Source organism: Hemitrygon akajei, chromosome 25, assembly GCF_048418815.1.
Source record: "Hemitrygon akajei chromosome 25, sHemAka1.3, whole genome shotgun sequence".
In the NCBI taxonomy this organism is placed as follows: Eukaryota; Metazoa; Chordata; class Chondrichthyes; order Myliobatiformes; family Dasyatidae; genus Hemitrygon; species Hemitrygon akajei.
In genome coordinates, this window is record NC_133148.1 from 36,550,323 (window position 1) to 36,576,159 (window position 25,837).

A 25,837-nucleotide genomic window follows, 5' to 3' on the forward strand; every position below is an offset into this window, starting at 1 on the left:
GTAATGGATAATACCGAAGGGCCAATTCACTGGCTCATTGGCGGGGCCGACAGCATTGCTTCAGTTGCATTGCTATCGAGCCTTGAGGTCTCCCGTTGCCGTCACCGGCAAAGGAGGATACCGGACCTGGCTGTGTGGCACTGGATTCTATACTGGGTTGGGGATTGGCCTTTCCTGTTGGTGCTGCCCTCCAGTGTTCGCTCCCAAAAGACAAGCATCAATCTGCAGGCCAAGACACCCAGGGACTTGGACTAAAGCAATTATTTTTGTAACTGTATAGTGTGTTTTCCAGCTATCATATTTATATGTACTGTATGTGAAGTGTGTGGCTGTTGAGTTCCTGGGTGTCAATATCTCTGAGGACCTAACCTGGTCCCAACATATCAATGTAGTTATAAAGAAGGCAAGACAGCGACTATACTTCATTAGGAGTTTGAAAAGATTTGGCATGTAAACAAATATACTCACAAGCTTCTATAGACGTACCGTGGAGAGCATTCTGACAGGCTGCATCACTGTCTGATATGGGGGTGGGGGGTGGCTACCGCACAGGACCAAAAGAAGCTGCAGAAGGCCGTGAATTTAGTCGGCTCCGTCTTGGGTACTAGCCTACAAGTTACCCAAGACATCTTCAAGAAGCGGTGTCTCAAAAAGGCAGCGTCCATTATTAAGGACCTCCAGCACCCAGGTCATGCCCTTTTCTCACTGTTACCATCAGGGAGGAGGTACAGAAGCCTGAAGGCACACACTCAGCGATTCAGGAACAGCTTCTTCCCCTCTGCCATCTGATTCCTAAATGGACATTGAACCCGTGAACACTATCTCATTTTTTAAATATATATTATTTCTGTTTTTTGCATGATTTTTAATCTATTCAATATATACACCATAATTGATTTACTTATTATTATTGTTATTATTTTTTTTTTCTCTTCTTCTATATTCTGTACTGCATTGAACCGCTGCTGCTAAGTTAACAAGTTTCATGACACACGCCAGTGATAATAAACCTGGGTCTGTTCTGGTACTGCGCTTCGCACCTAGGTATGAGAGGAACGCTGTTTCATTTGGCTGTATTCCTGGGCACGTCAGAATGACAACCAAACTTGAACTTAGAAATGAATTGGAGTGTCACCTTTCTCACGAGCGCAGTCCTGAGCAGTATACCACAATGAAGGAGGTGCCAGTGAACAGCCCCTTGTGCTGTGGACCCCTGAATAGTGGAAAAGAAAGGGCACGAATTTGGATTGCATTTTATAAGTGACTTGGAGACTTTCAGAAAGGCGAGGCGACTCAGCCTGGCTGCACGGGGGTGTATTAGCTGTAAGGGGTTTTCCTGATGGCTGCACAATAGCAGAGCAGTTGGCACAATGCTTGGGTCCAATTTCTAGCGCTGCCTGTAAGGAGTTTGCATGTTCTCCCTGTGACCCTGTAGGTTTCCTCCAGAATCTCTGGTTTCCTTGCACGTTGCAAAGGCACACAGGTTTTGGACAGGCTATGTTGGCACCGGAAACATGTTCACACTTGCGCATCCTCTCTCGCGCATCCCCCGACCATGTGCTGGCAGTCGACGCAAACAATGCATTTCACTGTGTGTTTCCATGTTCGAATAAAAGGTTAAAAAGTATATTTATTATAGAAGTATGCATACCTTATACAATCTTAAGATTCATCTCCCGACGGGCAGCCATGAAACACAGATAGAAGGCGGTGCTTAGGAGGGATAATGACGCCTAACGGCGACTCCTTTGCTTGCATCTTCAAAAACAGCCCTATTTCCATCTTTAATATCTCTACTTTTCCCTTTCAGGGTTCTTTTGAAGACCCTGACCTGGAGTTGCACGCTGACTACGGTTCTTTGCGAAAATGGGACCTGCTCTCAGGGTTCCATAACTGGCCGTTGTCTGTGTGCCTGGAGTTCCGGGATCTTTGCGATCTTCCGGCACAGAGCTCGAGGAAAGCGACATAACGGACTTTTGACATCGTAAACCAGCGAGTTGTTTGCGATGTCTCCCCGTTCGCTGGGAAAATGGAGTCGCCTCCTTCTCCCTTATTTGGAAGAGAGAGAACCTGCAGTATGTCGAATACTGGGTGAACGCGTAGTCTCTGGGGCAACTGCAAGTCTGTGTCTTTGCTGTTGCTTTGAGCACGCTTGAGTGCTCGGTGATGGGTGCCAATGCTGTTTTTTTGCTGGTGGCGGGAGGGAATTGTTGCTCGTGCGGCTTACGCAGGGGAAGGAGGAGCTGGTGGTGGGAATCTGGGGTTCCAACATTCAACTGTCGTTCATTCTTTGGGGCATTCCTCTGTTTTTGTGGGCAAAGAAAAAGCATTTCAGGATGTATATTGTATTTTTCTGACATTAAATTGTACCTCTGAACTTTTGAAACCTCAAAAAATTCTATTAAAACAGAGGCTGTCAAACATCCAGCGTGCAGAGAGAGAAGAATAAAAATCAAATCATGCCAACACTAACCACAAGCAAGTTGCTTTTTGAACTAACCACTCCCAAAATGCTGGAGGAACTGAGCAGGCCAGGCAGCGTCTATGGAAAAGTGTAAACAGTCGACATTTTGGGCTGAAACCCTTGTCCTGCTGAAGGGTCTCAGCCTACAACATCGGCTGTATTCCTTTTCACAGATGCTGCCGGCCTGCTGAGTCCCTCCAGTATGTGTTGCCTCTCACTGGATTCACTTTGATTCATTCTCTGTAAGCTCTGGAGGCAATTCTGCTTGAAAATCGCAGGAGGCCAGCAGTTTCTGTGATACTCAAACCTCCCCATCTGACACCAATGACCATTCTATGGCCAGAATCACTTCGATCACATTTCTTCCCCATTCTGATATTTAGGCTGAACAACAACTGAACCTCTTGACCATGTCTGCGTGCTTCTACTGCGTGCATTGAGTATCTGCCATATGATTGGCTGGCAGATGTTTGCATTAATGAGATGTACAGGTATACCCAAAAAAAGTAGCCACTGAGTACATACCGAAGCAGTGGCTACTTACTGGCTCTCTGCTTTTCAGACAGCTGGGTCTGAGTGTGAGGCGTCAACCAGGCACATCAAACATAGGTGAAGGGTCTTTGCTTCGAACTGGGGGAAAGAAGCGGAGAGAAAAGAGAAGATTTGCATTTCTATAGCAGCTTTCACATCCTCTGGAAATCCAACTGTCATTAATTTCAGAGGCGGAATGGCCACAGCAATGCAGGAAAATGTACGTCAACTGTACTTTTTTCCATAGACGCTGCCTGGCCTGCTGAGCTCCTCCAGAATTTTGTGTGTGTTGCTCGGATTTCCAGCATCTGCATCTTTCTCCTGTTTGTTTTAGCTTTCTGAACTGAAGTCCACAACGAGTGTCCGAGACCCGTAGTTCAGTGCAGAGCCGATTAAACGTCGCGGAGCTTTCCAATTCGGCCCAATGTAGATGCGGCAGATAAAGATAATGTTTCTCGTTCATCTTTGGCAAACTTGGATTGCTTTCCCTCAAGTTTGAGATGCTGAAGGACAGCATGATAGAATGAGAGAATAGATAGAGTGGATAGTTGGAGTCTTTTCCCAGGGTGGATGGAAGTATTAGATGACATAGCTTTAAACCAGGGGTTCCCAAGCACCTTTTTTGTCCTGGGCCAATACCATTAAGCAAGAGGTCCATGGACCCCAGTTTGGGAACCCCCCTGCTTTAAGGTAAGAGGGGGAGAATTTAAAGGAAGCAAGTTTTTCTGTTACATAGAGAGTGTTGGGTACTTAGAATATGCTGCCAGGGGCAGTGATGGACTTCGATAAGGAGTGAATTCTATAGCTGTGTAGTGGGGAGTATATCGACTGGCTGCATCTGGTCTGAAAATACCGATGCCCTTGGACGGAAAAGTCCTACAAAGAGTAGTGGATTTGGCCCAGTTCATCGGGGGTAAAGCCCTCTCCACCAGAGAGCACATCTACAAGAAACACTGTTGCTGGAAAGCAGCACCCATCTTTCGGGACCCCCACCACCCGGGACATGCTCTCTTCTCGCTGCTGCCAGCGGGTAGGAGGCACTGGAGCCTCAGGGCCCGCAGCACGGCTACAACGCCTCAACCATCAGGCTCTCGGACAAAAGGGGATAACTTCACTCAACTTCATCTGCCCCAACATTGATATGGACTCACTTTCAAGGACTCTTCATCTCATGTTCTCAAAACTTATTTGCCATTTATTTATCTAACCCTTTCATTTGCACAGTTTGTTGTCTCCTGCCCTCTGGTTGAGCACTCTAGTTGGGCGGTCTTTCATTAGTTCTCTTATCGCTTCTATTCTGTATATTTGTTGAGTATGCCCACAAGAGAAGGGTTGTATATGGTGACACGTGTACTTTGGTAATAAAATTTACTTTGAACTTTGAAAGCAGATATGATAGTGGACAGCTGGAGCCATTTTTCCCCGGACAGAAGTCGCCAATATGAAGGGGCTTTACTTTAAAGGTGAATTGGATGAAAGTATGTTGGGATTTCAGAGGCAGGTTGTTTGGATGCATGGAATATGCTTCCAAGGGTGGTGGTAGAGGCAGATACATTAGGGACACTTAAGAGTCTCTTAGATAGGCATATAGATGATAAGAAAGTAGAGGACTATGTAGGGGAAGGGTTAGATGGAACAGAATAGGCCCAACATAATGGGCTGAAGGGCCTGTACTGTGCTGTACTGTTCTATGTTCTATAATTTTCTTAATGCTCGTGGGATCAAGGCATGTGAATAGACATCACAGCCAAGGTCTGGAAGTGGGTAATCAGCCAGCATCAGGCTGAATGCGGTAGCAGGCCTGCAGGGCAGAATGGCCTACATAAGGTCTATTTCTGTGCAATGGGTGCACTGAAGGAAAGGCCAACTTCTCGTAATGAGCCCTTCGTGTGCTGACCGCTGAATCGCCAGACACCGCACCAAGAAAGGAGTGCAAATTTCTTTTGGGAACCACATGCTAGTGGCTTAGGGGATCCAAGCCTGCAGTTTATTTCCACACAGAGCTTCCCTTCCCAGCTCACAAGCTCTCTCGCTGTCCTGCTGACAACTGCCAGCAAAACCGCAAACAAAAACAAGGTTTGCGAACAGAAGTCGTGTTGCCAGCTATCACAGGATCCAATCTTCAGAAAAACATTGACCAAGAGCTGGTTAGGTGAAGTTGCCACAGGGTGAATTTACGCAGCTTGTAAATCATTTTAACGTCAGTCAAAACTCACCAAGCCCCACAGTTCATTCACCTCTGTTGGGACACGTATGGAAAAACCCTCTTTCCCCATTTTTGCTTCTGAGTCCTACTCTATCCTCACACCTCTCTACGATTAATAGGTTTATTAAACTATTGTCACTTGTTGTCTACAGTTTCCTTAACTTCATCTTTGGTGGCTTCAACTGCCAGGGCTTTAGGCTTCAGTATTCCTTCTCTGAACATCCTTGTCTTTTTACCCCTCTCTCCTCCTCAAAAACTTGTTCTTGGTCATGGCATGACCTGAATACTATGGAGATGCCTCTGTAGCATCCAGGACATCTTCAAGGAGCGGTCCCTCAACGAGATGGTGTCCATCACTGAGGACACCCACCACCCAGGACATGCCCTCTTCTCGTTGCTACCATCAGGGAGGAGGTACACAAGCCTGAAGACGCACACTCAGTGATTTAGAAACAGCTTCTTTCCCTCTGCACACACAAAATGCTGGTGGAACACAGCAGGCCAGGCAGCATCTATAGGGAGAAGTGCTGTTGACGCTTTGGGCCGAGACCCTTTGTCAGGACTAACTGAAAGGAAAGATGGTAAGAGATTTGAAAGTAGGAGGGGCAGGGGGAAATGCGAAATGATAAGAGAAGACCGGAGGGGGTAGGGTAAAGCTGAGAGCCAGAAGGGTGATTGGCGAAAGTGATACAGAGCTAGAGAAGGGAAAGGATCATGGGATGGGAGGCCTGGAAGAAAGAAAGGAGGAGGGGAGCACCAGAGGGAGATGGAGAACAGGCAGAGTGATGGGCAGAGAGAGAGAGAAAAAAAGGAGGGGAAAAAAACTAGATATATCAGGGATGGGGTAAGAAGGGGAGGAGGGGCATTAATGGAAGTTAGAGAAGTCAATGTTCAAGCCATCAGGTTGGAGGCTACCCAGACGGAATATAAATTTCCAGCATCTGCGGATTTCCTCGTGTTTTTCTTTCCCTCTGCCATCAGATTTCTGAATGGACATTGAATCCATTAACACTACTTTTTATTCTGGTTTTGCACTATTTAATTAATTTAACTATTTTATATCTATATATCTATATCTATGCATATATATCTATATGTATATATTTACTGCAATTCTTTTTTTCTGTTATGAATTGCATTGTACTGCTGTCAGTTCTGGTCACCTCACTACAGGAAGGATGTGGAAACCATAGAAAGGGTGCAGAGGAGATTTACAAGGATGTTGCCTGGATTGGGGAGCATGCCTAATGAGAATAGGTTGAGTGAACTTGTCCTTTTCTCCTTGGAGTGATGGAGGATGAGAGGTGACCTGATAGAGGTGTATAAGATGATGAAGGGGCATTGATCGTGTGGATAGTCAGAGGCTTTTTTCTCAGGGCTGAAATGTCTGCCACAGGAGGGCACGGGTTTAAGGTGCTGGGGAGCAGGTACAGAGGAGATGTCAGGGGTAAGTTTTTTACGCAGAGAGTGGTGAGTGCGTGGAATGGGCTGCCAGCAATGGTGGTGGAGGTGGATACGATAGGGTCTTTTAAGAGACTTTTGGATAGGTAATGGAGCTTAGAAAATTAGAGGGCTACAGGTAACCGTAGTAATTTCTAAGGTCGTGACATGTTCAGCACAACTTTGTGGGTCGAAGGGCCTGTATTATGCTGTAGGTTTTCTATGTTTCTATAAGGTTAATAAATTTCATGACATATGCCAATGATATTAAACGTGATTCTGATTCTGATTCTAAAATTTATCTGTCAATTCTCCTTGGGACTTTTTATTACGGTAATTCTATGATAAAGTGTTTGTGGTTGAGGGCTTTGGAATATTTGCTTCGGATTTTTGGTGACTTCGTGCCACAGAGTGTTTGGACGACTTAAACGCTGGACCAGACGGGTTGAAAAGGCAACATGTTGGGACAAGAGGCGAGGTAGGGCGGGTTCTGCTTGCCGCTCTGCGATGTTGACTTGGCTCTGCACTGAACTGAGGTGGAGGCTCCGGCCTGCTTCGGGCTTCGTGTCTGTGGACTTAATTTTGTTCTGAATGCTACTTGCTTACTTTTCCTGTTTGCACAATTTGTTTTCTTTTCTCTCTCTGCACGTTGATGGTCTTCAATTTAATAGGTTCTCTTGTGTTTTCTTTTGTTTTGTGGCTGCCTGTAAGGAGACAAATCTCAAGGTTGTATACTCTATGCATACTTTGAATCTTGGGAATCGGATAGCTGCATTGTGATTTTTTAAAAAAATGCCGTCTTTCTTTCAGGTTAAAAAGACCAATGTGTGGCATTCATAACCATACCAGATTCTGCAGATGCTGGAAATCCAGAATCACACACACACACAGAAAATTCTGGAGGAGCTCAGCAGATCAGGCAATATCTATGGAAAAAAGTAGACTGATGTTTTGGGCTGCGACCCTTTATCAGGAATTGAACTGGAACACACCACATAGAACGGAATAGGTACAGATCACTCCCAGTACAACAGAAGGTGGGCAGAATCTGTAAGTTCCTTCTTTTTATTGACATACAACACGGCCCTTCCAGCCCCTTCGAGCACATCGCCCAACAAACCCTGAATTTAATCGTAGCCTAATCATGAGACAGTTTACACTGACCGGCTAATCAACCAACCAGCATGTCTTTGGACTGTGGGAGGAAACCAGAGTACCCAGAGGAAACCCACGCGGTCACAGGAAGAACGTAGAGACTCCTCACAGGAAACGGCAGGAATTGAACCCTGGTCGCATGCACTGTGAAACGTTGTGCTAACCACTACGCTACCGTGCCAACCCCAGGTCGGCTCTGCGCTGAACTGAGGTGAAGGCTGCGGCCTGCTCTAGATCTTTACGAAGACACCCGAACTTGTTGATTTGGCGGTTTGTGACGGTTACATCTGTGGATGTAATTTCTAGATGACAGCAAACGTCATAATTATCTTCCTGTCTATATGTTCCTGTTATTTCCTTTTCAGCATAACACATTTCCTCAATAACACAAAGACAGAAAGCAGCCAAAGACTTAATTATAATTAGTTGAAATTAAGTCTTAATTTTACACTGATACTAGTTCAAGAGAAAGGATTTGAAGTGTTGGCAGTAGTAAACACACGTGCATTTCCTGGCAATATTACTTTAATCCTCTGCAGAAACACAACACAGTTACTTACAGAGAACACGTGCTCCAATTATTCGTCGACAATGTACAATACAATCACTTACAGGCAAAGTGCAGAACTGTCCCATGTAGATCCGATACATGTGCACACACAAACACAACAAACGCTTTTATAGTGTGAGCTTGCGCACACTTTAACGATCTGAGACGTGCACATACACTCACTACACAGTCACTCAACACTGGATGCATAAAGCATTGTCATTTATAGACATTACAAAATTGCACAGTCACTTCTGGAGAAGAGAGATACCCATAAACCAACTACAGTATCGTGCACAAGTCTTGACACACACACACACACACATATATATATGGCTAGGGTGCCTAAAGACTTTTGCGCAGTACTGTGGTAATTTTATGTATCGCACTGTACTGCTGCCACAAAAAAAACAAATTTCATGACAGCTGTGAGTGATGATAAACCTGATTCTGATCTGGGTCTCCATTGTGGACTGAGCATGGGAAGGGGGCAGGGAGAGGGGAATCATGTTTGGGAAGAGGAGATAGAGCAGGAAGCACCGGACAGACACTTCGTAATGATAAATAAACCAATTGTTTGGAAACAAATGACCTTGCCTGGCGTCTCAGGGCTGGGCGTGGCCGCACCCGCGCCACCTGCTCCCCGCCCCTGGCCTCCTTCTCTGCCACCTGTCCCACACCCCTCCCGTGATGGTCCACTCTCACCATTCCCAACATCCTTTGCCCCCTCCAGAGTTACAAACTCACTCTCCGCTCCACGTTGACAAACGCAGGACCGTGCAAAAGCCTTCGGCACCCTAGCGATATATGTGCGGCAAAGGCTTTTGCACAGCACCGTACATGACACAAATAGCAACAAAAAATGTCCACAGTCACTTACAGGCTAGACTAGATCCAATATCATATCAGACACAGCCTCTTAATCGAGCAAAGTGCTGCAGTACTCCTTTACAACCATAGGGAGGAGCTCTGCTACCCTGACATAGGCCCTATGTACTAACTTTAGCTGAGAATATGCAACAATTGTTATAAATATTAATCGATCTCTTTGTACAGCATGCTGTTTGAAGCTAATGCTTTAAAACACCAAGTTCTCTGTTTTTTTAAAGACCATGACAGAGCAGTAACGAAGGGTTTGAGCATTGTAATGTAATGCCGAGACCTTCAAGTAGTCCCACTCACAATCCTATTAACAATATGATTTAGGCCTTTTATCACTCAGCCGAGCCTGGGATTGTACTGATCAATCTGGCTGCCTGGCTAATTTGTGAAGCTGAGGGATTGGGAACAACAGATAGCGGGGTGTTTTTTTTTCGTGTCAAAGTTTGCTCCTGCCGAGGCATCGAGTGTATTAAAAGCAATTGAAGCCAGTCTGGGCTGGCTTGAGTGAGAGTCTCTCCCCGTGCTGTGAGCTGCGTGCTCTCCATCTTCAGCTCGGTGACAATTCTGGTGGTGTCCCGAAGTGGACGCCCACTGTACCAGCTCTCTTCCACTCATCGAGCCCTCACTATCGCCTCCTGTCCCAGACCGGCCTCCTCCCTTCCTCCGACGTGAGTTAGCACAGGGAAATGCTCTGTTGCTTCAATGGGTCTTGAAGGTTGTTGCCGGCGACCGAGGACGAGAGGCAACAGCACAAAAGCTGCTGAACCGATCGGAACATGGACTTCCGGAAAAGGATGAACAGCCAGGGATCCAGGATGGGGTTCAGGGAGTAGAGGCGGAAAGCCACGAGCTCCTTCATGTCACTTCTTTCGGGACTGATGGCATTGGCAAACCCTCGGATCTAGATGGTGCAATTAGAGAGAAAGAGAAGAGTTAGTCGGAATCGGCATCACCGGGCCTGTGTTGCGAAATTTGTTAACTTTGCAGCAGCGGTTCGATGCAACACGTGATAACCTAGAGGGGAAAAAACCCTGAATTGCACTGGGTATATATTAAACAGTTAAAATAAGTAGTGCAAAAACATAAATTAAAAAAATAGTAGTGAGGTCATGTTCATGGGTTCATCGTCCACTCAGATATCCTGATGACAGACGGTTCAATGAGATCTCCCTGCATTTCTTCTAAATTCCAGTGAGTACAGGCCCAAAGCTGCCAAACGCTCCTCACATGTTAACTCATTCATACCCGGAATCATCCTCGTGAACCTCCTCTGGATTCTCTCCAATGACAACACATCCTTTCAGAGGTGTGGGGCCTAAAACTGTTGATAATACTCCAAGTACGGCCTGTTTTATCAAGGCTCAGCATTATCTCCTTGCTTTAATATTCTATTCCCTATGAAATAAATGCCAACATTGCATTTGCCTTCTTTACCACAGACTCAACCTGTAAATTAACCTTCTGGTAGTCTAGCACGAGGACCCCTAAGTCCCTCTGCACCTCTGATGTTTGAACCTTCTCCTCGTTTAGATAACAGTCTGCACTATTGTTCCTTTTACCAAAATGCATTATCATATATTTCCCGACTTTATATTCTGCCACTTTTTTTACCATTCTTCCAATTTGTCTAAGTCCTGCTGCAATCACATTGCGTCCTCAGCACTACCTACTACTCTGCCAATCTTGGTATCATCTGCAAACTTTGCCACAAAGCCATCAATTCCATTATCTAAATCATTGACAAACAATGTGAAAAGTAGTGGTCCCAATACTGACCCCTGAGGAACACCACTAGTCAGTGGCAGCCATCCAGAAAAGCCCCTTTTATTCCCACTCACTGCCTCCCACCTGTCAGCCATTCCTCTATCCATGCCAGTATCTTTTCTGTAACGCCATAAGATTTTATCTTGTTAAGCAGCCTCATATGTGGCACCTTATCAAATGCCTCTGTAAATCCAAGTGAATAACATCGACTGCCCCTCCTTTGTCCACCTTGCTTGTTACTTCCTTGAAGAACTCTAACAGATTTGTTAGACAAGATTTCACTTAACAGAAGCCATGCTGACTTTGACTTACTTTATCATTTGTCTCCAAGTACCCTGAAACCTCATCCTTAATAATAGACTCCAACACTTTCCCAGCTGCTAGGGCTAGGCTAACTGGCCTATAATTTCCTTTCTTTTGCCTTTCTTCTTAAAGAGTGGACTGACATTTGCAATCTTCCATTCCTCTGGGACAATGCCAGAATCAAGTGATGCTTAAAAGATCATGACCAATGCACCCATTATCTCTTCAAAAACCTCTCTCAGGACTCTGGGATGTAGTGAATCTGGTCCAGGTGACTTATCCACCCTAAGTTTACCTAGCACTTTTTCCTTTGTAATAGCAATGGCACTCACTCCTGCTCCAGAACACTCACAGACCTCTGGCACACTGCTAGTGTGTGGTTAGTGGGTGGGTGGTTAGGGGAGCAGAGAAGGTTATTGGGGTCTCCCTACCTTCTGTCCAAGACCTCTTTCAGAGTCGATGCCTCCAGAAGACATGATACATCATTAAAGACCCCTCACACCCTCTCCATGAACTGTTTGTTCTTCTGCCATCAGGTAAACGTTACAGGAGCATCAAAACTAAAACCACAAGGCTACTAAACAGCTTCCTCCCACAGGCAGTCAGACTGCTAAATAACTGCTCTACCTGACTCTGCTTTGGACACTTTTAACTTGCACTGGACACTTATAACTTGTTTTTAACTGACATGTGGCTGTTGTGTTTTACTATTTATTGTTATGTTTATTATTTAGTGTTGCATTTGTTATGTTATGATTGCACTGCCCCTGGGAAATGCTGTCTCATTCTGCCCTGCAGAGCTGATGTACGGTAGTTTTTGAATCTTGAATCTTTGAATCTTGAACCCATTAAGTTCACCTGTCATTTCTTTATCCCCCATTACTACCTCACCAGCATCATTTTCCAGTGATTCAATATCAACTCTGATCTCAGTTTTACTCTTTATACAACTGAAAAACTTTTGGTATCCTGTTTTATATTATTGGCTAGTTTGCGCTCATATTTCATCTCTTCCCTTCTTTTTTGCTTTTTTACCTGTCTTTTGTTGGTTTTTAAAAGCTGCTCAATCATCCAACTTCCCACTCACTTTTGCTATTATATGCCCTTTGTTTTTATGCAGTCCTTAACTTCCCTTATCATCCACAGTTGCCTATCCCTGCCAATTGAGAACTTCTTCTTCTGTGGGAGATATGTATCCTGTGCCTTGGAAACGATTCCCAGAAACTTCAGCCATCTCTGCTCTGCCGTCATCCCTGCCAGTGTCCTCCTCCAATCCACCTGGGCAAGTTCCTCTCTCATGCCTCTGTAATCTCTTTATTCCATTGTGATACTGATACATGTGACTTATGCTTCTCCTTCTCAAATTACAGCATGAATTCAGTCATATTATGATCACTACTTCCTAAGGGTTCCTTTACACTAAGTTCTTTAATAAGATCATTGTTAGTACACAACACCTAATCTGTGAGTAGGCTCAAGAACAAGCTGCTCTAAAAAGCCATCTAATAGCCATTCAACAAGTTCTCTCTCTTCCAATCTGGCAACAACAGGATTTTCCCAATCCCCCTGCATATTGAAGTCCCCCATTACAATTGTGTCATTACCCTTATTACGTGCTTTTTCCAGCACCCTTTGCAATCTCAACCCCACACCTTGGCTTCTATTTGGTGGCCTATATATGATTGCCATAATGATTTTTTTCACCTTCCAACATCTGCTCCCCATGCTAAACTGAAAGCACCAATCGTGAGTTACTTTGGAAAGAAGATAAGACATAGGAGCTGAATTAGGCCATTTGGCCCATCAATTCTGCTCCACCAATCCATCATGGTTGATTTATCATTCCTCTCAACCCCATACTCCTGCCTTTGACACCCTGATTAATCAAAAACCTATCAACCTCTTCCTTAAATATACCTAAATGACTTAGCCTACACAGGCCACCTGTGGCAATGAATTCCACAGATTCATCGCCATCTGGATAAAGTATTTTCTCCTCGTCTCTGTTCTAAATGGACATCCCTTAATTCTGAGGCTGTACCCTCTGGTCCTAGACTCACCCACTACAGGAAACGTGCTTTCCTCATCCACTTTATCCAGAACTTTCAATATCTGATTGAATTATTATCAATCAGGGTGCCAAAAGTTACAGGGAAAAGGCAATAGAATGGGGTTGCCAGGGATAATAAATCAACTGTGATTGAATAGCGGTGCAGGCACAATGGGGAGAGTAGCCCAATTCTGCTCCTATGCTGATTTTTATCATTTTATGGAGATGCATAAAATGACCCTACGGGCAGCACTGCCCAGCAAACCCCTGATTTAACGCTAGCCTAATCACGGAACAACTTACAATGATCAACTGACCTATCAACCGGTACGCCTTTAGACTGTGGGAGAAAACCGGAACAGCCGGGAAGAACGTACAAACTCCTTACAGACAGCGGCAGGAATTGAACCCGGACCGCCTGTACTCTAAACCGTTGTGCTGCCCTGTGCCTCACAGGCTTTCCAAGTTATTGCTGATAGGTGCTTTCATTTCAACATGGGGAGCAGTTGCAGGCAGGTTATGAGCTGAAGTTTCATCTTTATCGAGTTAAGTAAGCCTTTGTCTGCAAAGATCACATGACCACTATTTCAAAGAACAAAGGACTTCCTCTCAACATACTGACTGATTCCTATCTCCCCTGTGACAAAGACGATTCCACTACCGTATTTAAAAAGGATAGAGAGAAGAAAACAAAACGTAAACAATGGTGATAAGAGTGTGGAATGAGCAGTCTGTAGAAGTGACGGATCAGAGTTTGATTTCAATGTTTAAGAGAAATTTGGATAAGTACATGAATGGGAGGTGCTGCGGTCTGGGTGAAAATTGATGGGACGAGGCAGAATAATAATTTGACAGACTAGAGGGGCCGAGTGGCCTGATTCTGTGCTGTAGTGGTCTATGTCTCCATCACTCTTTCAATGTTTAAATGGTTCCATTTAATATCAGAGAATGTATACAGCATACAACCTGAAAATCTCATTCTTCACAGACCTCCGCAAAACAGAAGAAAAACCCCAGAGAAAGAATGATGGAGAAACATTGGAACCTCGAAGCTAGAGAGTGCTGAATCTGTGGAATTCGTTGCCACAGATGGCTGTGGAGGCCAAGTCATTGGGTATATTTAGGGCAAAGGTTGAAAGATTCATTATTAGTCAGGACATGAAGGGATACGGGAAGAAAGCAGAGAGGGAAAATGGATCAGCCATGATGAATTGGCAGAATAGACTCGCTGGGTCGAATAGCCTAATTTTGCTCCTACATCTTGTGGTCTTATGGTCCTATAAAAGGTACATATCAGTTTGGTTCGGCTATACTTGAGATATAGCGTGCATTTCTGGTTGTCCCATTCTGGCGTGAGTTTGGAGGCTTTATAGAGGGTGCAGAAGAGGTTCACCAGAACGCTGCCTGAAATAGAGATTATTAACTATAAGGAGTGGTTGGGCAAACTTGGATGGTTTTCTTGGGAGAGACAGAAGCTTAGAGGTCCTAAAAATTCAATGAATTATGAGAGACAAAGACAGTGTGCAGAGACAGGGTCAATACTAGAGGACATTGCTTGAAGGCAAGAATGAGAATCAGGTTTAATATGACCGACATATGTTGTGAAATTTGTTAACTTTACAGCAGCAGTACAATGAAATACATGATAAATATAGAGAAAAAACTCATATATATACTTAACCATCAAATGGTTAAAATAAGTGGTGCAGAAAATCTGAAATAAAAAAGTAGTGAGGTAGTGTTCATGGTTTTAATGTCCATTCAGAAATCAGATGGCAGAGGGGAAGGAGCTGTTCCTGAAATGTTGAGTGTGTGCCTTCAGGCTCCTGTACCTCCTTTTTCTGATTGTAGCAATGGGAAGAGGGCATGTCCTAGGTGACAGGATTCCTTAATGATGGATGCTGCCTTTTTAAGCTCCTTGAAAATGTCCTCGATACTGGGGAGGCTAGTGCCCATGATGGAGCATGATGGCAGCTCCTTCCCCTCTGCCATCTGATTTCTGAATGGACATTAAAACCATGAACACTACCTCACTACTTTTTTATTTCAGATTTTTTGCACTACTTATTTTAACCATTTGATGGTTAAGTATATATATGAGTTTTTTCTCTATATTTATCATGTATTTCATTGTACTGCTGCTGTAAAGTTAACAAATTTCACAACATATGTCGGTCATATTAAACCTGATTCTCATTCTTGCCTTCAAGCAATGTCCTCTAGTATTGACTAAGTTTACAACTCTCTGCACCTTATTCCGACCCTGTGCAGTGTCCCCTGCCCCATACCAGATGGCAGTGAAGCCATTTAGAATACCCTCTATGCTGCATGGGACAAGTGAGAGAGAATGGGAATAAGTCGGGTAACGAGATTGTTGAGATTGTATCGAGGGCCTGAAGAGCAGATAGATATCAGGGTTGCATAAACACTTCGATAATAAATGTACTTTGAATCTTTGAATCTATGAAAGCATGATTGCTGATAGGACAAAGAAAATTAAAGCAACATGTAAGACTACCAAGGGTAGAAGTCTTCAACTTTATGTTCAAAAATGTGTCTTGACGTAGCTAAAAAAATTTCAACATATCTACAATATGATCTTCAAAACAATCTCCAGTGAACACATGTTGTATTTTTTGGTCAATTTTACAACATACCAGTAACTTGAACACTTCATTAAAAGGCTTTCAAGCTCCATTTCACAATGTTTAGAAGCAATTGCACTGTTCATAAGTACAATGGAGTCTTTACTAGGGAGTAAACAAAAACCAGAATTTTATGGTTCACTTTACACTCTTAAAAAAGTGGTTAAGCCATTTCCGCTATCCATCTCTTGGAAATCAAAGATAACATTAAGATGTCGTAAAGTGCTTCACTTTGGACGAGATGAAATCTAATCTTGGCTTGGCTTTATTTTGTTTTTCCTCCAAGTCAGAGCAAATCACACGAGAAATGTTAGGCTTCATGAAATCAGACTCCTGATTGATCTCAAACACTGTCTGTAAACTATCCTGACACCAGACAATGCAGGTTAGATATGGAGCATTTAGTTATTGAGGCACAGTGTAGCCCTCCTGGTCCTTCGAGCCGCGCGGCCCAGCAATCTCCCAATTTAATCCAAACTTAATCACAGGACAGTTTACAATAACCTATTAACCTACCAACCAGTACGTCTTTGGACTGTGAAAGGAAACCGGAGCACCCGGAGGAAACCCACGTGGTCACGGGGGAGATTGTACAAACTCCTTACAGGCAATGGCGGGAATTGAACCTGGATCACCAGTATTGTAAAGTGTAATGCTCAACATTATGCTACCATGCCACCCAGCAAAATACCCTGCTACCCTCATGTGCCATGAATTACTCATAGGGCAGGAGTACCACAAGTTAGATAGAGCAGGGGATCTAAATATTTTTATCCCATGTTGCATTACCATTAACTGAGGGTCTCGGGTTGGCAACCCCTGGTATGGAGTAAAGCTCCTGTAGTGTAGTCAATATTTCAGTTTTATTTGAGTAGTATTGCAGATGTATTATTTGAGTAAGCATTCTTTATTGGTTTAAATAATTCATTACAAGTTATATCTAAGGAATACGTGAAGAACACATTATTACACCACCATGTCATATCTCTGTGCCTCACCAAATGAAAAATAAGTAGACCCACATCCTCAGCTCCAGTGTTTTTCTTTCGATCAGTCTTCGGAATTACAAAACAGTGGCAACAAGAAACTTTTAAACTGAAACCGAGATGACTACCTAGCTGTTGAAGTGCAGCATGCTTTTTCTCTTCGTAAGGAGGGAAAGAGAGAGGTTTGAGTTGCAAAAGAAAAAGTGCAACATGTGTTTCTTCAGAAAGGGAGAGAGATGGCTGAGTTTTAAAAAGGGTATAAAAAGGACAAAATTAACAAGCAATGAGAATAGCCACGGGTTCATAAACAATGAGTACTGACTGATAGTAACAATAATTTTTTTTTAAAAAGCAGAAATGGCCCGCTGCATTGGAAAAATAGATGCATTTGATTGCAAAAGAGATAACTGGATGATGTATACTGAACAAATTGAGCAATATTTTAAAGCAACTGGAATAGATGATAAGAAATGAGTGCCAGCACTTCTGCTTATAATAGGTGGACAAGCATACTGTTTGCTTGACTGCTCCAACCAAACCAACAAAAATGAGTTTTGCTGATATCATGAAAGCGAAGCAGGAACATTTGGAACCATAACCATTGTTGATTGCAGAACGCTTTAGGTTTCATAAGACATATCAAAAGGAAGGGAAGTCCATCTCAGCTTGCATGGTTGAACTGAAGAAATTGTCTGAGCATTACCAATTCAGTGATAAGATTAATGATGCACTGAGAGAATGTTTAGTTTGCAGAACCTTACAAGCATAAAAAATTGCTCCTAACTGAAGCACAACTTACATTTGAAAGAGCAGATGAAATTGCTGTATCAATGGAAACAGTATGCATAGATGCAACTGAGGAGCAGTCAGGAATGAAAGTGAGCATGAAAAAATTGAAAAGTCTAAACAGAAGCTATACTGCCTGAACCGATTGCGTTACCATTGTGGCAGGGGCTCACATACACCGAACCAAAGCAAATTTAAAGGTGAAAATAGCAGAAAATGCAACAAAGTAAGACATGTACAAATAACATGACAGGCAGTCAAAAATAAATGGACTGCACAGGAAAGAGAGAAGGATAAAAACTCGAGCTGCGATTACAAAAAACTGCTCACTGCTGATGAAAAATCTGATAATGAGAGTGATTCAGGACTGGGTACCCTTGAGATTTCTAATTTGAAAATTAACAAGAAACAAGCAATATGGCTTACACCAGAAGCGAATGGCAAATTAATTAAAATGGAACTGGATACTGGCTTGGCTGTTTCAGTCATTCCATAAACTGAGTTTGAACAGTATTTCAAAGATACTAAACTAAAGCCGGTAGATATTCAACTAAGAACTTACACTGGAGAAAATATTACTCCTGTGGGAATGACATTTATAGGAGTGAAATACAACAGGCAACAAGCCACATTGGGTAAAAACAGGGAGGGCCAGCACCGTGGGGATGTGATTGCCTGAGACGACTACAGCTTGATTGGAGATCCACCCCCCACTCCATGCCACATCCCTTTCAATAGAGTGAACTGAATGTGAATTAAGAAAGGTACTGGATGATGCCACAGCAGTGTTCAAGAATGGCATTGGCAAACTCAAACATAACAAAGGTAAAGCAGTGTCAAATGAAAATGTTATACCCAAGTTTTACAAAGACCCTCCAATTGCTTATAACATCTGTGATAAAGTAGCTATCCAAGCTCCTCCTTTCCAAGTTTGAGTGGAGCCCATGTGCAACGCCAGTAGTCCCACCAGTCAAAAAGGATAGATCTGTCAGGATCTGAGGTGATTTTATGGTCACTATCAACCCAGTACTGAAAGAAAATCAATACCTTCTGCCCGAGATAGAGGATATCTTTGAAAACTTTTCTGGAGAACAACACTTCTCCAGACCTACAGATGGAGATAGGAGAGGAGTCCAAAGTGTTTCTCACCATAAACTCTCACAAAGGGCTTTATTGCGATAATAAGCTTATTTTTGGTGTAGCATCTGTACCTGCCCTCTGGCAGAAAGCTATGGAGCAGGTGCTGCAAGGCTGCCCAGGCACTCAATGCTACCTGGATGACATCATTGCTACCAGCGAGGTTGACAAGAATCATCTCCAAAATCTCAAGACAGTGTTTTTACACATCAGACTTCCAATATAACTCGGAGTCCTGCCATGTGCAGAAGTTCGCTGATGACACGGCCATAGTGGGGTGTGTCAGGAATGGACAGGAGGAGGAGTATAGGAAACTGATACAGGACTTTGTGATATGGTGCAACTCAAACTACCTGCGTCTCAATATCACCAAAACCAAGGAGATGGTGGTGGACTTTAGGAGATCTAGGCCTCATATGGAGCCAGTGATCATTAATGGAGAATGTGTGGAGCAGGTTAAGACCTACAAGTATCTGGGAGTACAGTTAGACGAGAAGCTAGACTGGACTGCCAACACAGATGCCTTGTGCAGGAAGGCACAGAGTCGACTGTACTTCCTTAGAAGGTTGGCGTCATTCAATGTCTGTATGTTCTATAGGTCAGTTGTGGAGAGCGCCCTCTTCTTTGTGGTGGCGTGTTGGGGAGGAAGCATTAAGAAGAGGGACGCCTCACGTCTTAATAAGCTGGTAAGGAAGGCGGGCTCTGTCGTGGGCAAAGTACTGGAGAGTTTAACATCGGTAGCTGAGCGAAGGGCGCTGAGTAGGCTACGGTCAATTATGGAAAACTCTGAACATCCTCTACATAGCACCATCCAGAGACAGAGAAGCAGTTTCAGCGACAGGTTACTATCGATGCAATGCTCCTCAGACAGGTTGAAGAGGTCAATACTCCCCAATGCCATTAGGCTTTACAATTCAACCGCCAGGACTTAAGAACTTTTTAAAAGCTATTATTAATGCTTTTTGAGATAGTGATTTAGATGCATATCATATTTTTTTACTGAGTTAAGTATTGTATGTAATTAGTTTTGCTACAACAAGTGTATGGGACATTGGAAAAAAGTTGAATTTCCCCATGGGGATGAATAAAGTATCTATCTATCTATCTATCTATCTAGAAGATATTGGCTCAAGCACGATGCAGCAAGTGTGAATTCTTTAAACCAATCATCACTTACTGTGGTCACACCATTGATGCACAAGGATTATACAAGTGCGCGGAGGCCATTCAAGCAGCAGTGAATGCCCCAAGGTCAAAAGATGTGTTACAGTTGTGGTCCATTTTAGGATGTGTCAATTAATATTTCAGGCTCCTATCAAACCTGGCTACTGTGTTCTACCCCTTGAATTCATCGCTACAAATTGGGAAGAAATGGCAATGGACAAACCAGTGTGAGGTGGCTTATCAAAAGACAATGAAATTGTGACATCAGACACTGTAGTCACATGTTATAAGCAATATCATCCAGTGCAGCTTCCCTGTGACGCCTCGTCTTACGGTACAGGTGCAGTCATGTCACATGCTACGAGTGATGGAAGTGAACACCCCACAGCCCTTACCTCACGTTCCCTTACTGTTGCAGAGAAAAATTACATACAGAGTGTCAGAGGGGCCTTGAGTCTGGTTTAGGGTGTAAAATGTTTCGGTCCGCACCTGTTCGTGAAAGAGTTTACCCTTGCTACTCATCACCAGCCATTAGTGTCCATTTTCAATCCATAGAGGATGTTCCACTGACAGCAGCAGCATGAATGCAGAGATGAGCTCTGTTTCTTGGAGAACACAATTACAAGATCAAATTCAAGAGGACAGCTAATCATGGAGGTGCTGATGGATTGTCCTGTTAACCCCTGGGAAAGCAAATACCTGAAGAATTTACAAATGGGGACTCTCCTCTTGACATACTCTCCACAATGCACATCGAAAGACTCCATATTATAGCAAAGCTGATCTAAAGGGAAAGCAGAAAAGACCCCGGACTGTCTCCCACCCTAAATGGCTAGATAGTGCAGCACAGATTCCAGTTCCCCCATTTTAACCAGCACAAGGACAAACTTTTCCTTGATGGGGTAGCCTTACATGGGGATTGAGAGTTGTCGTGCCATCCAACTGTTGGAGGAGCTGCATGTCGTTCATCCGGGCGTGGTCAAAATGAAAGCATTGGTTTGAATACTCGTCTGGTGGCCTGGGATCGATCAGCAGATCGAGCTGCTTGCCATGCTTTGCTCAGGATGGCAACACGTCCAGAAGATGCCAAGAGAGCAACTCTCCATTCCAAGGAATGGCTTCTATGACAATCCACCCCCCACCCCTTGTCACAAAAGACTTAATCCCACAACAATAGGAAATCCTCCACAGTGATGAAATCTTCACCTGAATGGGACAATTTAAATTTTATTACGCTCTGAATGTCTATATAGTAGTTGTATAGTATAGTATATTGTATATATGTATATACAGATGGCTACAGAGGAATATGTTATAGCTGATACGCAAGGCTTTGGGTTGTTCTTGGGTTCAGATCTGAGGTTTGGAATACTGTTGTTCACTTCAATTGTTTCATGAGTTGTTTTTTTTTCTCTTGTGCATCGTGTGTTGGTCTTTCGTTTTTATTTTGAGTCTTTTTTTTAATTGGGTTCTTTTGGGTTTCTTGCTTTGTGAGTAAGCAAATCTCAGGGTTGTACATTCTTTGATAATAAACAAATGTTTGAGTTGAAGTGCATTGTATATTGACTTAGAGTTTATAGCTTAGCGGGCAGGGGTGTAGTGTATGGAATATTTCAGAAATATTTGAGTAATATTGTAAACATATTTGATGAAGCTTTCTTTGTTTGCTTATGTAATTCGTTATAGATTATGTGTAAGAAGTACGTGAATTTACACCGCCATGCGTGTAATGTGTGTGCCTCACAGAAAAAGGAGACCTATATCCCCGACTCCAGTGTTTTTCTTTCGATTTTTTTTTGAGTTACAAAACTTAACAGCTCTCTCCGCACTGGCCTATCAAGTGTTCCCAGAAGGTTCAGGGTGAACATGTGCTTTCATCATCAAGGACCACCACCATCCAGGCCCTGCTCTCTCTCCTCACAACATCAGGAAGGAGATATATGAGCCACACCACCAGGTTCAACCGTGAATGAGCACCAATGCGGAACTGATTCCACAAGCTATGAATTCACTTTCAAGGATTCTGCCAGTCAAGTTCTCAGTACTAATTATCTGGTTTTTTTTCTGTCTTCTTTTGCACACTGATTGTCGGTCTTTGTTAGCGTGTAGTTCTTCATTGATTCTGTTGTATTCTTTTGTTCTACTGTGAATGCCCACAAGACCTAGATGTACTCTGATAATAAATTTACTTTGAGCTTTGAACTTCAGTGCTCTAAACAGCACAGATAAGACTTTGGATCCGTCAAGTTGGATTAAGTTAGGAACGGAGTAGAAACGGAGTGAGAAAAGGCACAGTCAGTTACCATCATCAAACAGAAGTAAATTCTTGATAATGCTTCAGTTTTCTACATGAAGTTGATTTATTATTGGTAAAGAATGGATAGGATACAGAGAAAGGATCCCTCTGCCTAACCCATGTGGTCTCTGCCCTAGGAATTAAACATCCCCAGATTAGAGACAGCTTGTGTTAGGCATACAAATTAGTTAAACATTGTGTGTTAAAGTCCAATGAATAACAGCCCTGTGCAAAGCTCTAAGGCACATGCATATACATGGCTAAAGCTTTCATAACGTTCTGTATTTGTCAACGTGGAGCAGAGAGCAAGTTCGCCGACCTGACGGAAGCAAAGAATGTTGGGGATGGCAAGGGTGGAGCGCCATGGGAGGGATGCAGGACAGGTGGCAGAGAAAGTGCCAGGGGTGGGGTTGGCATAGTGCAGCCACACTCAGCCCTGAGACAACAGGCAAGGCCATTTGATTCCAAACAATTGGTTTATTGATCATTACAGAATGTCTCTCTGGTGCTTCCCTCTCCCTTCTCCTTTACCGAACCATGGTTCCCCTCTCTCTGCCCCCTTCCCATATCCGAAACTGGTTTATCATCACTCACATATGTGATGAAATTTGTTTTTTTTGTGGCAGCAGTATAGTGCAATACATAAAATTACTATACTTTATCCAAATGTCTTAGGCACCCTAGCTCTATGTATATATATATATATAGATGTACCTAAGACTTTTGCACAGCACTGTAAGTCAGCGATGACAAATTTTGTTCTGACACAGAATAAAGATCCAACAGTAGCTCATCTAACAGTACCAGGTGCAGCATGAATCATGTATAGGGACCTTTCTACATTGTCCCAGCTCATCCCTACAGACTAGAAGCATATAGTTTTCCTGCACCAACCTTCTTGTTGTGTCCCTCCAGAATGCAAAGCGTTAAGGCTGCCCAAGATCGATTCCACCTAACAATCACGCAGCTAACACGCAGACAAGATATCCATTTCCCGAGTCTGAGGTGGACTAGGAATCAGAGTTTCCAAAGAACCCTTGGAAGTGAATGCCTGATTCTATCTCCCAATCAAAGTCCTGGGGGCCTACCTCCAGAACTTTAATGTGGAACGGAGACACTACCTTGATCCCAGAGTGAAAAGCCTTGTATCCCATGGGCAATAGAATAACGAAAAGAATGTGTAACTTTTCCTTTGTAATGCAAACCTACATGCCACAGTGTCTGATAAATATTATTACAACCAAACAATTTGGAGCCATTTTCCTATATTAGAACCACATGCTGGACCATAGCTTTGCTAAATATATTTGTTGAGGTATTTACGTTATAAGAGAACCCTGGATGTTCATTTAGAGTCAGCTTGGGGTCAACGTACATTTTGTAAATTCACCAGGGCTTGTGTGTTAAAGGGCAGACATTCATCCAGGAAAGCGTGGGAGACTAATCCTGGATGGTAAACGTAGCAAAGCTATGTGGTTTTTAAATTAAGAAACAGACTTATTACATTTTTTGTTATTTATGGAGACACAGCATGGAATATGCTCTTGCAAACCTTCAAACCACACCACCAGGCAACCCCCCGATTTTAACCCCAGCCTAATCACGGGAGAATTTACAATGACCAATTCACCGAACAATCGGTACATCTTTGACGACTTGCCGAATCTCTGCAGACCCCTGAAAAAGTAGGAGGGCCGTCATGCTTTCTTTGCAATTATACTTAATGTGATGGGTCGGAGATTAAAAAAACTTGAAGAACTGTGACCACGAGGCCACATATATTTGCTGGAGAGGTATGGGTTTAGGTTGTGAGACTCGCAGACCCATGCCCTCACAGCTCCAGCAGCCTGACTTAGGAACCAGGTATCTATTTTCCGTCTGTATTGTATGTTATTATGGGTTACGGTAATTTGTCCCGTGTGTTTGGGTGCAGTAGAAGCAAATGAGTACAGTTATTCACATATTCACCCTTCATCCTCGTTAGTTTGGATAGAGTTAAACTATGCAGGAGATGGATATCTGTTGTTGATCGCTGATTCTGCTAGTTCTGTTGTTGCTAATATCACTAATTTCGCTAACTTTCTCTGATATTGCCAATTTCGAACAAACAAGAAAAAATCACCCAGCCAACACACTTTTTGTCCCTCTTCCCTCCGGGAGAAGGTTCAGGAGCTTGAAGTCTCGTACGGCCAGATTTGGGAACAGCTTCTTTCTAACTGTGATAAGACTGCTGAACTGATCCTGACCCGGATCTGGGCCGTACCTTCCAAATGTCCGGACCTAACTTGCACTACCTTACTTTCCCTTTTCTATTTTCTAATTATGATTTATAATTTAAATTTTTATTATATTTACTTTGATTTGTACTTCAGGGAGCGCGAAGCACAGAATCAAATATCGCTGTGATGATTGTACGCTCTAGTATCAATTGTTTGGTGACAATAAAAGTAAAGTAAAGTAAAATCTGCAGATGCTGGAAATCTAGTCCTGCCAAAGGGTTTTGGCCCGAAACATCGACTGTTTACTTTTTTCCATCGACGCTGCCTGGCCCACTCAGATGCCACTGTTGGAAACCACTATTTTTTTGAATGATCCTTTTTATAAGATTTGTACTTGTTTATTCCTCACACTCACTGGCAGAAAGCAGTATAGCAGCTAAACTAACTGTTTATCAGCTTTCTCATTTTTCCATGGCTAAGTACTAGCACGTCGCCCGCATGATGTAATTGTTTTTAATTATGTAGCCTATTATGTACCCCCTTCCCCCCTCCCCAGTCAGGGTCACATGAAGCCATGGGGGCAAGTGGTGGATGGTCGTACGAGCAGCTGGTGCAGATCACAAGTCCTGGTTATGCGACCACTGATGCCAGGCAGCCAATCTCCGAAGAGTATTGATAATGGCTGGGGTCACCCGTCTTGTAAAGACACTGCCCAGAAGAAAGTGATGGCAAACCACTTCTGTAGAAAAATTTGCCAAGAACAATCGTGGCTATAGATCGCATGGCTTACAACACAGCAGATAACAATGATGTCATATGACACAGCACATAACGATGATGTCATATGACACAGCACATAATGATGATGTCATATGATATGGCACATAATGATGATGACACGCACGAATAACAGACTTGGGCAAGAGAGAAGCAGTCTTCAACACGTAGGATGAAGGACAGGGAGGCAGAGGAATGAAATTAAATCCCTTCTTGAAAAGTGAAACCATAAACTTCATTCCACTTCACTGTTGCTTTCTGCATAGCAGCAGTAACTACAACTCAAAACAATCCAATTGCTGCACCCTAAAGGGACATATAAATAGTATGTGGATGTGAACTTCCCTTTTCTCAAATGTAAATTAATTTTGCTTAGCACCGAATCAAACTCAGTGAAGGAGTAGCAATGCTTCCTATCTCAAGGCTGGTCGCCCTTGATTATTCATCCTAAAAGCAACACGAATATAACTTGAAGGATCAAG

At 43.3% G+C, this 25,837-nt stretch overlaps 1 protein-coding gene across 3 annotated transcripts in view; it reads right to left on the bottom strand.

Annotated features, from left to right (window-relative positions):
• The window catches only part of ptgir (prostaglandin I2 receptor), a 167,644-nt gene that overhangs the window by 61,338 nt on the left and 80,469 nt on the right, over window positions 1–25,837 (bottom strand). Inside the window, exon 2 of one of the 3 annotated variants that reach the window (XM_073029325.1) lies at window positions 8,304–10,129. The exons of the other annotated variants lie outside the window; for them this stretch is intronic. Within the exon in view, the coding sequence (XP_072885426.1) occupies window positions 9,902–10,129 (228 nt within the window). The 3' untranslated portion in view covers window positions 8,304–9,901. Of the gene's footprint in view, window positions 1–8,303; window positions 10,130–25,837 lie in introns of those variants that run through there. 3 annotated transcript variants of the gene reach the window in all.